Raw genomic sequence first — 12,795 nt, 5'->3', positions numbered from 1 at the left:
TTGTGCTATTATGTTGAAGTTCTTGTTAGGTTTTTGTAGTTCTTTGTAGTTTCATTTTATGATTGGTTTCCCCTGATTGTTTCTCATTCCCTGATTGTTTCCCCAGGTGTTCCTTGTTTTCCCTTGTGTATTTAAGCCCTTGTTTCCCCCAGTTAATTTGTCAGTTCTTGCATGTTTTGTTATGATCTGTGCTAGGTTCCCTTGGTGTTGATTTATTCTGAGCGTTCTTGTTTATTTTAATAAAGCTGCGTATAGATCCTCATTCCTCACCTGCCTCGTCACAAACTGATTCCAACTCCCACTGTAAGATATCGGATACTTCAAATGCCAGTGCCTGAACCTTAGACTTAGGATGGACCCCACCGAACCTCACCAAAAGGACCTGCCGGTTGGACTGCGATGCACCTCATTGATCTCTGCTTGCATCACCTTTGTCTATTGATGGATTACACTCTTGAAATGGAATACATCGATTATCATTTAATTGCCAACAAAAGCCTTCATCAGCCAACTAACAAAGGACAATGCATCTACATGAACTTCTGTAGCTAATCCAGGATGGATTAGTCATTAATCTTACAGGTCATAAAAACAAATTTAAACACTGGCCCTTAACACTTACTTAATTTACAAATTGTAAACCATGACTTGCGCTGCACACAAATAACTAATATTGGCAGTATATTCATGTTGTTTTGCCAGAGGGGAACTGGCCCCACAGTGAGTCTGGTTTCTCCCAAGGTTATTTTTCTCCATTAACCAACATCTTATGGAGTTTTTGTTCCTTGCCACAGTCGCATTCAGCTTGCTTAGAGGTTCTTAATATAATTATTATTTAATTTTTATACACAATTTACAATCATATTTAATCTACTCAGTGATGACTCTTAATACATAGATATTACTGTAAAATATTTTGTTAATGCATTATTTTCTGTAAAGCTGCTTTGAAACAATGTGTGTTGTGAAAAGCGCTATACAAGTAAAAATTACTTGACTTGATAAAGTGTCTCATATACTGGACAACTTAGGTTGTGTTTTTTCTGCTTGTCATTTTTCAAACAGGTTATCATGTGAACAAATTTTTCACTAAGTTGTAAAGTGACATCATTGACGGACCAAGCTGAAATACAAACACATTATTTGGTCTGTTTGTCTGACTTTACAAAAATTGGACTGGTGCAATTTCAGTCAGACTAAATTGTTTATATGACATTTTAAAAAGACAAACTGTTAGTCCGACTGAAATTTAACTCTTAATGGAGTGAATTTTTGCACCAGATTTAAACCACCTTCCACACAGCACGGCTGTTTGCACTCCAATAGTCTGCAGAAAACAGAGAAATTGAAGCCAAAACTCACGTGCCTTCTGGATGACCAGAGTTAGATCCTGCCTTTTGTCCTCTTTTTTTTACATCTTGTTTCAGAATCAGAATGAGATTTATTGTTAAGTGTTCTCACGTACACAAGGTATTTTTTTTTTGGTGATAGGAGAAACAAGTGCACACAGAACATTACAGTGAGACTCTGAATATAAAATAAGGTAAGATTGTAAAAAGACAAATAATAGGACATATAACAGAATGGCGTATGTACATGTGCAAGTGGTAATGTATGTGCAAGTTAGGGGTTTGCACAGTTATTGAATTAAATAAGTGAATTTATATATATATATATATATATATATATATATATATATACATGAGATATGTATTTACATTATTGCAGTATCAGGGAGTCCTGAGGCAGTTTAATTGTTCATGTGGAAAATGGCCTGAGGGTAAAAACTGTTCTTGTGCCTGGATGTCCTGGCACTCAGTGCTCTGTGGTGCCAGCCAGAGGGCAACAGTTCAAAGAGGGAGTGGGTAGGGTGTGTGGGGTCCAGAGTTCAGGTCCTGAGAGATGGTAGAGCCTAGGATCCTGAATGACTCCACTGCTGCCACAGTGCTGTTGAGAATGGGGGGTATTTCTCCAGAAGTCCTCTATCATCTCCATTGTTTTGAGAATGTTCAGCTCAAGGTTGTTGTGACTGCACCAGACAGCCAACTCTTCAACCTCCTACAGGTTTGTCACTGCCAAGTCATTGTCAAATTCCTTACATTTATCACATTTAAATCCCTTACTGCTGATGGAAGTAGCTATAGTAAACATGTTGCATGCAATACAGGACGAAAAAACATAAGCAGATGCCATTACTTTCCATAATTGTTGCTGTTGTTGTTGTTGTTATGGTTGTTCTTGAGTGGCAAGGGTTTGAGATCGATGAGGCAGATGACCATGGTCTCATATGCAAACTTCAGGAGCTTGACAGTGGGGTCCTTTGCAGGGCAGTCATTCGTATACAGAGAGAAGAGCAGTGGAGAGAGAATGCATCCCCGTGGAGCACCATTGCTAATAGTGAGGGTCCCGGATGTGAGTTTCCCCAGTCTCACTGGCTGCTGTCAGAAAGATGGTGATCCATCAACAGATTGGGGTGAGCCTCGGAGAGCTGGGTCAGTTTGGCTGAGAAGATCAGGCATGATGGTATTGAAGGCTGAACTGAAGATCCTTGCTTAAGTCCCAGGTCTGTTGAGGTGTTGCAAGATATAATGCTGTCCCATGTTGACAGCATCATCCACAGACCTGTTTACTCGGTAAGCAAATGGAAAGGAGTCCAGCAGGGGTCCAGCGATGTCCTTCATGTAGGCCAAAACTAGTCTCTCAAATGACTTCATGACCTCAGACGTGAGAGTGACAGGTCTGTAGTCCTTAAGTCCTTTGATTTTTTTTATTTATTTTTTTTTGTGGACCGGAATGATGGTGGAGGGAACTTCACACTGCTCCAGTTATTTATTGAAGATCTGTGTGAAGATGGGGGCCAGTCAGTCAGCGCAGACTTACAGAAAGGAAGGTGAGACACCGTCTGGGCCTGAAGCTTTCCTAGTCTTTTGTTTCCGAAAGACGCGACATACATCCTCCTCACAGATCATAAGTGCAGATTGAGTAGCGGGAAGGAGGAGGATTCCAGGAGGTGTTGGGGTGTTGGGGTGTGTGTGTGTGTGTGTGTGTGTGTGTGTGTGTGTGTGTGTGTGTGTGTGTGTGTGTGTGTGTGTGTGTGAGCGTGTATTTATCACTTTGTGGGGACCAAATGTCCCCATAAGGATAGTAAAACCCGAAATTTTTGACCTTGTGGGGACATTTTGTCTGTCCCCATGAGGAAAACAGCTTATAAATCATACTAAATTATGTTTTTTGAAAATGTAAAAATGCAGAAAGTTTTCTGTGAGGGTTAGGTTTAGGGGTAGGGTTAGGTTTAGGGGATAGAATATAAAGTTTGTACAGTATAAAAACCATTATGTCTATGGAAAGTCCCCATAAAACATGGAAACACAACGTGTGTGTGTGTGTGTGTGTGTGTGTGTGTGTGTGTGTGTGTGTGTGTGTGTGTGTGTGTGTGTGTGTGTGTGTGTGTGTGTGTGTTATGATTTTACTACAAAAAACCAGAGTGATACTATGGTTACCTTAGTAAAACCATTTTTAATATTTGTAAGGAAAGGTTAGGTTTAGGAGTAGTATTTGGTATAGGGTGTCTGTGGGGCTCTAAATAAACACAATAAACACTGCAGTGATGTCAATATACTGTATGTTAGTATTGAATTAATGGTGCAAATAGCATCTAACACTATTTATCCTTTGTGAAGGAGATGCATACATCACAATTTGGAGCTTCTGCCAACTTTTAAATAGCATGTAAACATACTGATATCCTGGTTGTATGAATTTTACTTCCTCTTAAGTGTTCTTACAAGGCAAGAAAAGTTAATTGAGTTCATTGAGATTTGGTTAAAACCTAATCCTTCCTTTATCATCGAAACCTATTGCAGCAAAATTTAAAGTAAAAGCACTATGTGTGTAGAGAGACTGAAAGCAGTTGTATGTTCCCGCATTGTGGACATTATCGCCGCATGAAAAATATCACAAGGCGATTTCTGTGAATGAGTTTTCAATATTGAATTAGTTTCCCACATGTTCATTACTTAAGTGATTGTTTAATTTTTTTTATGTGCATTTTTACATTTTAAACTCAGAAATTGGGATTTTTAGTACAAATTGTATTATGCTGTGTGGTGTTTAATGCTGCTTGACCAAACCTGCTGCTCAATAATGTGTGTATCTGTAGTTATCACTTGCATCTGTTTGCGAGTCTATAGAGTGTATACACTATTTAGGTGTTGAATTTTGTGTCTACTGGCTGTTTTCTTTGATGATGTTTTACGAGATCGGTGTGTGATGTGGTTTCAGTGTTTGATCTTCTACAAGCTCCTTTATATTTAACCACATTCCTGTATACACGCGTACACCCACATGCACTAGGTGCATCATTTATTTTACACACAAGAAAGTTGTAATTTTTTATTTGGTGTGTTTCAAAGCCCTGAATTTATATTGCATTTTTATTACATGTCCTCAGACAAGAAAGTTTACCCTTAGTTCCCGCCACTGTTGTGCTACTTTCATTCCATTATAAGGGATTAAGTTGTCAAATATTTCATATTCACCCTCTCCTTTACTCTTAAAGGACAGACATTTTTCTTTCTGAGAAACATATAATTCATATAAATTATGTGACGCATTCCTTTGCGGCAGGGTACTGGGTGAAGTGATGCAGACCTCTTTGATCAAACGAAGCCGCCCTTCTTTTCTGGCTAACAAACCACCTTGATTGTTTACCGTGGAGCCCTGGATTATATACAACAGTCCTTAAAATCTCTACTGACTAAACTGTTTATCTCAGACTTCTCCAAATGTGCAGATCATGAAGACATTAATCTTAAAGAAGTTAAACATCAAAAGTTCAACTTTCATAAAGGGGTCAGGGTCAAGTGTTTGACTATTAATTAGAGGAACACTATTTATTAATTATGAGCCTGGATGGCTCAGCAAGCAGCAAGGAAGACGCTGTCTTCCACCCCTGGAGTCGTGAGTTAGAATCCAGGGCATGCTTAGTGACTCCAGCCAGGCTTTCTATGCAACCAATTGGTCCAGTTGCTAGGGTGGGTAGAGTCACGTGGGTTTCCTTCCTAGTGACCGCTATAAGGTGTGCATGGATGCAGCTCCAAACCTGCTAGGTCTCCTCGGTAACACGCTCAGCAAGCCATGTGAAAAGATGCACGGGCTGACTGTCTCAGAAGCGGAGACAAGTGATATTCATCCTCTGCCAGCTGGATTGAGGCGAGTCACTGCACCACGATGAGGAATCAGGGTGCATTGGGAATTGGGCATGTCAAATTAGGGAGAGAAGGGGATAAAATCCACAGCAAAAACTTAAAGATATCAGGCAAACATGTCTTGCTGTACGTACAGAGCACGTGAGCCAAGATTCAGTAATTAATATTTAAAAATGTTGGAATGATATCATAATCATTGACTTAGTCATGTGATCAAGGGTTTTTGTGAACATCCATCATACTAATTGGTAGTAAAGGCTTCAGATGGATTAATAATATAAGACATAAACAAATTTGATCATTTATGACATTTAGGTATACAATTTCCATTTATGAGTTGACGAGTAGATTTTGTTCTTCTATCCCTGCCCAAAGTATTATCCTGTTACCTATACCCATCATTAGAGATGGGTTCTGTTTCCAATACCACTTACATTTTCTGTCCTATTCATTTTCTTGGCAGATTTCATCTGCAAACCTCCTTACTTAGTTCAAATGTCATGGTTTCTGGACTTGTTTGTAAATTGAAAAGCCATAGTGTACATCAGAGCACATGTGTTGCTAACATACAGATACACTTATCCAAATGCATATTGTCTTCAATTATTATGACCAGGAAAATGGGGGCATTCAAATCCAGTTGTCCTTCTCTTTGTTTTTAGATTTGATGATTTTCCACGCAGAGTCCAGAATAGCCATACTGTTGCTGCTGATCAATGCTCAAACCTCTTTAACATATGGCCAGCACTGCAAATACACAAACAAACAGAAATTGCCTAAATGTCTGTTTGTAAACATGCCTCTTTGTGGTCATTTTTGTTTGGGAGAGTGACTGTATTTGTTTTCAGTACTGAAAACACTGAAATGGTGTTTGTTTTTTATGTGATAATCCAAATTGGCTCATGTCTTGGCTCCTGACTGTAAAAAGCCTGCCATAAAAATTTGTGCTGAGCTATTTTCTGCTGAATGTTTTAAAAGAAAAGTCCTTCCAAAAATTATGGCATCATTTAGTCTCCATCATGTCATTCCAAACCTGTTTGACTTTCTTTTTTCTGTGGGACACAAAAATATGTTTAGCACAATGTCCATGCTGCTATTTTCTAAACAGTGAAAGTGTTCCAAACGACTTGTGCACTATATTCCAAGTCTTCTGAATCTACTGTATGTGATAATTTTGTGTTAGGAAAAGACTGACATTTAAATTGTATTTGTTGAAGTAAAGATCCTTAGAAACAATGTTATTGTGCTTGAACCTTGTCAATGTAGTAAAATAAGTAGAATTACTTATGATTGCTCACTATTGAAATGTCTCTATCCACCTTTTTCCTGAAGTGTTCCGCAATTTGCAGTCTGGTCTCCAGTGTTTTCACTCGCAACAGCCTATATTTTTAAGGGGTAGTGTGATATCTAAAGTATTTACACAATTGTAAAAAAAAATAAAAACTGTCAAAAGCATGTTGCTCTATAGTGGCAATATTTCACAAAGTCGAGATTGCCGGGGTTTTTTTGTAGATGTCATGAAGCGACGGCCCAAGATAAGTTACGTTGATATCATTAACTATTTGAGTTGTTATGACAGCCAACAACTGCACAAGTTGAGCCTGAAATTCATTTTTACTCAAAATAACACCTAAATTATTGTTCTCCGTCTGGATTGCTCGTTTCGGTAGTTTTTGGGTGTTGGGTGAAGTGATGCAGACCTCTTTGATCAATACGAAGCCGCCCTTCTTCTCTGGCTAACAAACCACCTTGATTGTTTACCGTGGAGCCCTGGATTATATACAACTGTCCTTAAAATCTCTACTGACTAAACTGTTTATCTCAGACTTCTCCAAATGTGCAGATCATGAAGACATTAATCTTAAAGAAGTTAAACATCAAAAGTTAAACTCTTAGGGTAGGGGTAGGGGATAGAATATATAGTTTGTAGAGTATAAAACCATTATGTCTATGGAAAGTCCCCATAAAACATGGAAACCCCTCTACCATTTCTCTGACAAGCATTTGCATTATGTTTGAGCAGTTTTAAGCCAAATTTTATAGAAATTAAATTAAAAAATGTTGTTACTTGGTCACTTTTAATAGTGACACAATGTACCTTATGAAAGATAAATAACGCAGTGTTTTCTTTCTTATTAAAAAATCTTTAAATTAATCTCAAGAAGAGCATATAATGGTGTCAGCCCTCATTTCCAAATGAACATGCATTACATCAGCAAGGACACCTGCATTTGCTCCAAGGTAAATTAAAGCTAATAAAATGGCATTCATTAATTTATGTTTTGCTCCTTAGTAAAGGCTAGTATATAAAGAGTTCACTTAATCAATGTGAGTGTGTTATGAGATGTTATGATCAGTTCTCTTCACCTTTACATATTTTATCAGGTGTGTAATGGCTATTAAATGACACTTTTCTCCACAGTTTTCAATTAAATTACTCTGTAATTGAACAATTTCTTTTACAAGAAACGTCATATTAATATGCTTTACAATGTCAGTCTTCATTCTAGCCAACGTAAGAATATAATTTCATTTATGAGCATATTTTGCCATGGCAATCTCCCATTCATTTCTGTGGGAAGATCTACAAAGCTTGTCAGAGCGAGCAACGGTAACCAAGAGGGGTGGAGCTTAGCGAAGGATCAACTCTTTAATAATTTCCTGACACAAATCTTTTTCTTACACTCTTTGGTTTTGTCTGACTGACTGACAGTAAGTTCTTTGTCCCAAGCACTGACTGCCTCTTTGCTTTTCCCTTGTAGGAGGACACAGATCATAATTACTACACCTCAAAGACTTATGGCCCAGATGACCCTATGAGTAAAGAATTATGGGTAAATATTGATCATATGGACAAACAAAAGGTGAAGATTCATGGCATCCTGTCCAACACACACAGACAAGCAGCGGTAAGACAGCATTCATTCACACCAGCAAATACACTTCCTGTAAAAAGACAGCAGGACACCTAGGTTGGAATGCAGTACAATTAACATGAATTACTTAATTAAAATACATTTGAATTCACTCAAAAATAAAAATTATCAAAAACTGTCATACTATCTTTCTATCTAATTAAAATGCTTTAATTAAGAGGTCGACTGATAGTGCATTTTGCAGATTCTGATAACTAGGTGGTGGAAAAGACAGACGATTAATCGGCTAATAATATTTAATAATTTATAGAATGTTAAAAAATACCTTAGTCTTTCTTACTACAAAAGTAAAGTATCGGTGTACCTCTACTTTTATTACTCTTAGTGAAGTGTTTGTCAAATTACACTTTCTGCTGTATGAAACAAGAAAAGAAAAAATCCCCAAGAAGTTTGAACATCACATATTGCATAAAATGTTTAAATGCAGTTATGGGTTAACTGAATGAGCCTTTTCAAAAGAGCATCAGTTACAGTAATGCAGCCAGTTATAGGATTACATTTAAGTGGAAAATCCAATAACAGTAACAGTACATGCAATAAGAGTGCAATTTAGTCTCAAGATGGTTAGCTGACCAGATATGACTGGAAAGTTTCCAGTAGCACCAGCTTGAAAAATTCATAATGGTTGACGTTGAGTGCAAATGGTGTTTAACCACATACTGTATGTTCTCTTTACAGAGAATTAAATTATTTTTTTTTAGAAGAAACATTTTACTGTTTATGAGGGGATGTTTTTTGCCCATGAAAACATGAAACAGGACTATCCATAGTAGTAGTGATGAACATTGAAGCCCAACACACAATAACACAATGTCCAACATGACACATATCCATCAACCATACTGCATATCCTACAGAAAATGTTGCTTGCTAGATCAACATTTTGTATTTTGATCTCTATACCTAATATTCTGTTGTGCCTGTGTGTTTGAGGGAGTATATAAGAAAGAGTCCAAATGTTCTTCCTGAAATGCCCCACTTCCCAGAAATGGGATTCATTTCAAATCAGATTTTGGTGTGTTGCCATCCAATTACTCCAGTAGGGCTGTGATATCCTCAGCATTCTAGTGCATTGTGCTTTCCGAACAAAAAACACCATAGTTTTAGTACAGAAGTCAAATTAGCAGAGTTGCTAATGTTTGATCTGCAAACCACAGAATGAATTAGTTAGGGCTGACAAGATGTACACTTGCTGTCCATTTTATTGTGAAATTTAACACTTTTCTATTGATTCTGTTTAAAGTTTACATTTTGTTTATAAATGTAAGCTCAACTTTCTCATGTTTTTATCATCAGAGGGTCAATCTCTCCTTTGACTTTCCATTTTATGGGCACTCTTTGCGAGAGATCACTGTTGCAACTGGAGGTAAGTGAAGCATTCGTCTGCTTGTGATTTGTATTACACAACCACTGAGGTTCTGTTAGGTTACAAGAAAGCGTTCGCCTGCCTCCATGTGATATGAGCATTATAGCTAAAGCAGAGTGTGTGCTGAAAGAGGAATATGTAATTGATTAGTTCTTGCTTGTAGGCAAAAGGGCATGACTGTGAGAGGGTCTTATTAATAAGGCTGAAAGTGCAGGCTGTAGATATGATATGAGAGAATGTGTGGGGATTTTTATTGGGATTGTGGTTCATGTGACTCACTGGCTGTGGGAATGTGTTTGAGGTGAAGTGGTGACAGTGAGGGAAAGATAGAAAGAGGAAACCGCCATACAATTTCTCCCTATAATTACATCAAGCATCACTCAAAAGTAAAAAACTGTGAAAGAGATGTGATCTTATAGTCCCAGTGAAACTGTGTTCTGAAGACTGTACAAGTCATGGGTTGTATGAGTGGTATAACATTAAAAAGGATAGTTAACCCTAAAATAACAATTATTTACATTTTACATTTATGCATTTGGCAGATGCTTTTATCCAAAGTGACTTACAGAGCCCTTATTAAAGGGACAATCCCCCTGGAGCAACCTGCCTTGCTCAAGGACACAATGGTGGTGGCTGTGGGGTTCGAACCAGTGTCCTTCTGATTACTAGATTACCAGTTATGTGCTTAGACCACTACACCACTACCACATCACAAATTATCTCATCATTTTCTCATCTTTCTTCTGCTGAACACAAACAAAGATATTTTGCAGGATGTACAGTATGAAGTGGTTTTGTCCATACAATGCAAGTTAAACGGAGTCTAAATCTTTCAAACTCCAAAAGGATAGAAGTAATCCATACTACTCAAATGGTTTAATTTGTGTCTTCTGAAGCGATAGGATAGATTTTGGGTTAGAAAAAGACTAAACCTTTAGTCCTTATGGCCCCGATATACTTTCAGAGATGTTTTTCTACGTTCTTTGTTCAGGGTTCAAAAGAAGTTTGAAACAGCCAAGCAGCGGTATACTGTTTGCAAACATTCAGACACCTGCCACACCACTGTGGGATGCGTTTAGAGGAGCATTTAAATTTGAGGATGCTACATGTAAAACCCTACCTAATGTGACATTAAAATGTTAACATTGATGAGATCACTGACCACTTGATGATGACTTAAAATAATATATATGCATTAGATCATGTTTAATTTGTCTTGTTTACATTTTGAATTCATGATGCAAATGTGCTTACATGCTATACACGTCCATAACATATGATAATTAAACTTTGTTATTGTAATTTCTAATGAAACTGATACTGATACTGAAACTCTATTGCAAAGAAAGGAATATTCAGAATACAGACAAAATAATGATATAAGAGAGGAATATCTTCCTTTGGGAAGAGTATTTCAGTATATTTCATTCCTTTGTTAGACTAATTAAACAAAAACAAATAAATTGCATGGTATGGTCTTGGAAAATGTCTCTAAGCCAGTGGTTCCCAACCCTGTTCCTGGAGGACACTGCACATTTTGTATATCTACCTTTTCTGAGACACCCAATTCAGGTCTTGGAGTCTCCACTAACGAGTTGATGAGTTGAATCAGGTGTGTTTGATTAGGGAGATGTGCAGTGTTAGTGGGCCTCCAGGAACAGCGTTGAGAACCACTGGATACTCCAGGATGTAGCATTAAGCTTTGTATCAGTAGAAAACCAGTAGTATTTTCGAATTACTCTGCTAAAATGTCATTTTGCGTCATCGGAGGATTTTTGGGCCAGAGGCTTTAAACTACAGCCAGTATTAGTAGCTAGTTCCGCATGTTTTCACCACGCCCATATGAGGCGGGATCTTACTCATAGAATGTAAAGATAGTGTCAGCCATCTTTAAGCTAAGCTAACAGGCTCTTGCTCTGTAAAACTTTGTATAATAGTCTAATCACGATGGCGGAAGAAAGTTTTTAAGTAATGACAGATGGGGATTTCGAAGATCTTTTGTGTGAATCGGATGCTCGTGGCTACCTATACTGAGCCGCAATACAGCGACGAACAGTTGCGGGAGATGGAGGAACAAGAGGCGGCGGAGCAGCTGCTGCAGCAGGGGAGCAAGACCTGCTTGGCGGTCAGGAGGAAGAGCCCGGCCAGACTCGAGCTGGGGCGAACTGGTGGTGTCAGTGCTCTCGCTGTGCGTCTATGCAAACAGATAGAGAGTCCTATTGCTGTCGCTGAATTTCAGCGATGCCATTTTCTTCTGCATGAGATCGCTGAATCCGCTGATGAAACTGCACCGCTAGCATGTGTAACTGAGCACCCAAGTTTTGTACCACACATGGACAGGGGGTCCTGGAAACTTATTTCAGGATCCCAAAGATAAATTGAAACGCCAGCCAAAGCCTGCAGGGACAAATGGATGGCTTAGTGTAAAGTGAGTATTTGTTTTGTATTTCTTTTTGTTACTAAGGCGTAATGTACAGAGTTTGGACACCGGCATAATCACAATGTTGTTCCAGCGTAGTCAGCTGAGCTATTGTTATATTTTCATGTATGCGTACATACTGTATGTGCAAATAGTTACGCATTACTAACGTTGTGTTTACTATTTTGTAGACAATATAAGCTACCGTCACTTCATGGAATGGGTCCTGCAAGGCGAGAGACTTGGTAAAGGCTATCGTATCGTTTTGCCCACCTGTGTTGTCCAGGATATCAGGCGGAGATATCCAGCTCCTGACGGGCAATACAGTGGATATCAGGAAACAGCTGAAGCTCTGGAAGAGCTTTGAATGTAAAAGTGTTACTATTAATTATTTTTTTCAATAAAAGTTATAATTGACACTGGTTGTGGTTCTTCTTATAAATCTTTAGTGTTGCTAGAGTATGTATTAGCTTAGAGAAATATTGATTTCAATTGGAGTTCAATTTTTTTTATCGCGAAAGTCTAAGTTGTGTTATATACATTAGGCTAACTTTTCCTAACTTTAGTAAAGTTATCTTTAATTCAAAATCAATTCCAAGAAGGGAAATAATCCAGGTCTTATATGTCTACAGTAAGTAATTACAGCAAAATCAGTGACAGTAACCATTCAGCCTCAGCTCAGCAAGTCTGTAATGTAGAACTTTATTGTACACTGGAGTACAGGGTAAGATGAACAATTTTTTTGTTTTAATATTCACAACAAAGCATTTCTACCATATTCAAAGGTACAAGTTAAAATAAATAAAGAGATAGAAAACAAAAAATATATTTTGCACAATATATAGAAACAAAGCAGGCAAAAAATAA

General features: G+C 37.9%; 1 protein-coding gene across 1 annotated transcript in view; it reads left to right on the top strand.

The window, feature by feature from the left end:
* The window catches only part of plxdc2b (plexin domain containing 2b), a 108,457-nt gene that overhangs the window by 60,099 nt on the left and 35,563 nt on the right, over positions 1 to 12,795 (top strand). Inside the window, exons 3-4 of the mRNA XM_052149116.1 lie at positions 7,970 to 8,116; positions 9,440 to 9,509. Of these exons, the coding sequence (XP_052005076.1) occupies positions 7,970 to 8,116; positions 9,440 to 9,509 (217 nt within the window). The remainder of the gene's footprint in view (positions 1 to 7,969; positions 8,117 to 9,439; positions 9,510 to 12,795) is intronic.

This window comes from Xyrauchen texanus, chromosome 2 (genome assembly GCF_025860055.1).
Source record: "Xyrauchen texanus isolate HMW12.3.18 chromosome 2, RBS_HiC_50CHRs, whole genome shotgun sequence".
Lineage (NCBI taxonomy): Eukaryota > Metazoa > Chordata > Actinopteri > Cypriniformes > Catostomidae > Xyrauchen > Xyrauchen texanus.
This window is presented reverse-complemented; position numbering and strand designations above follow the sequence as displayed.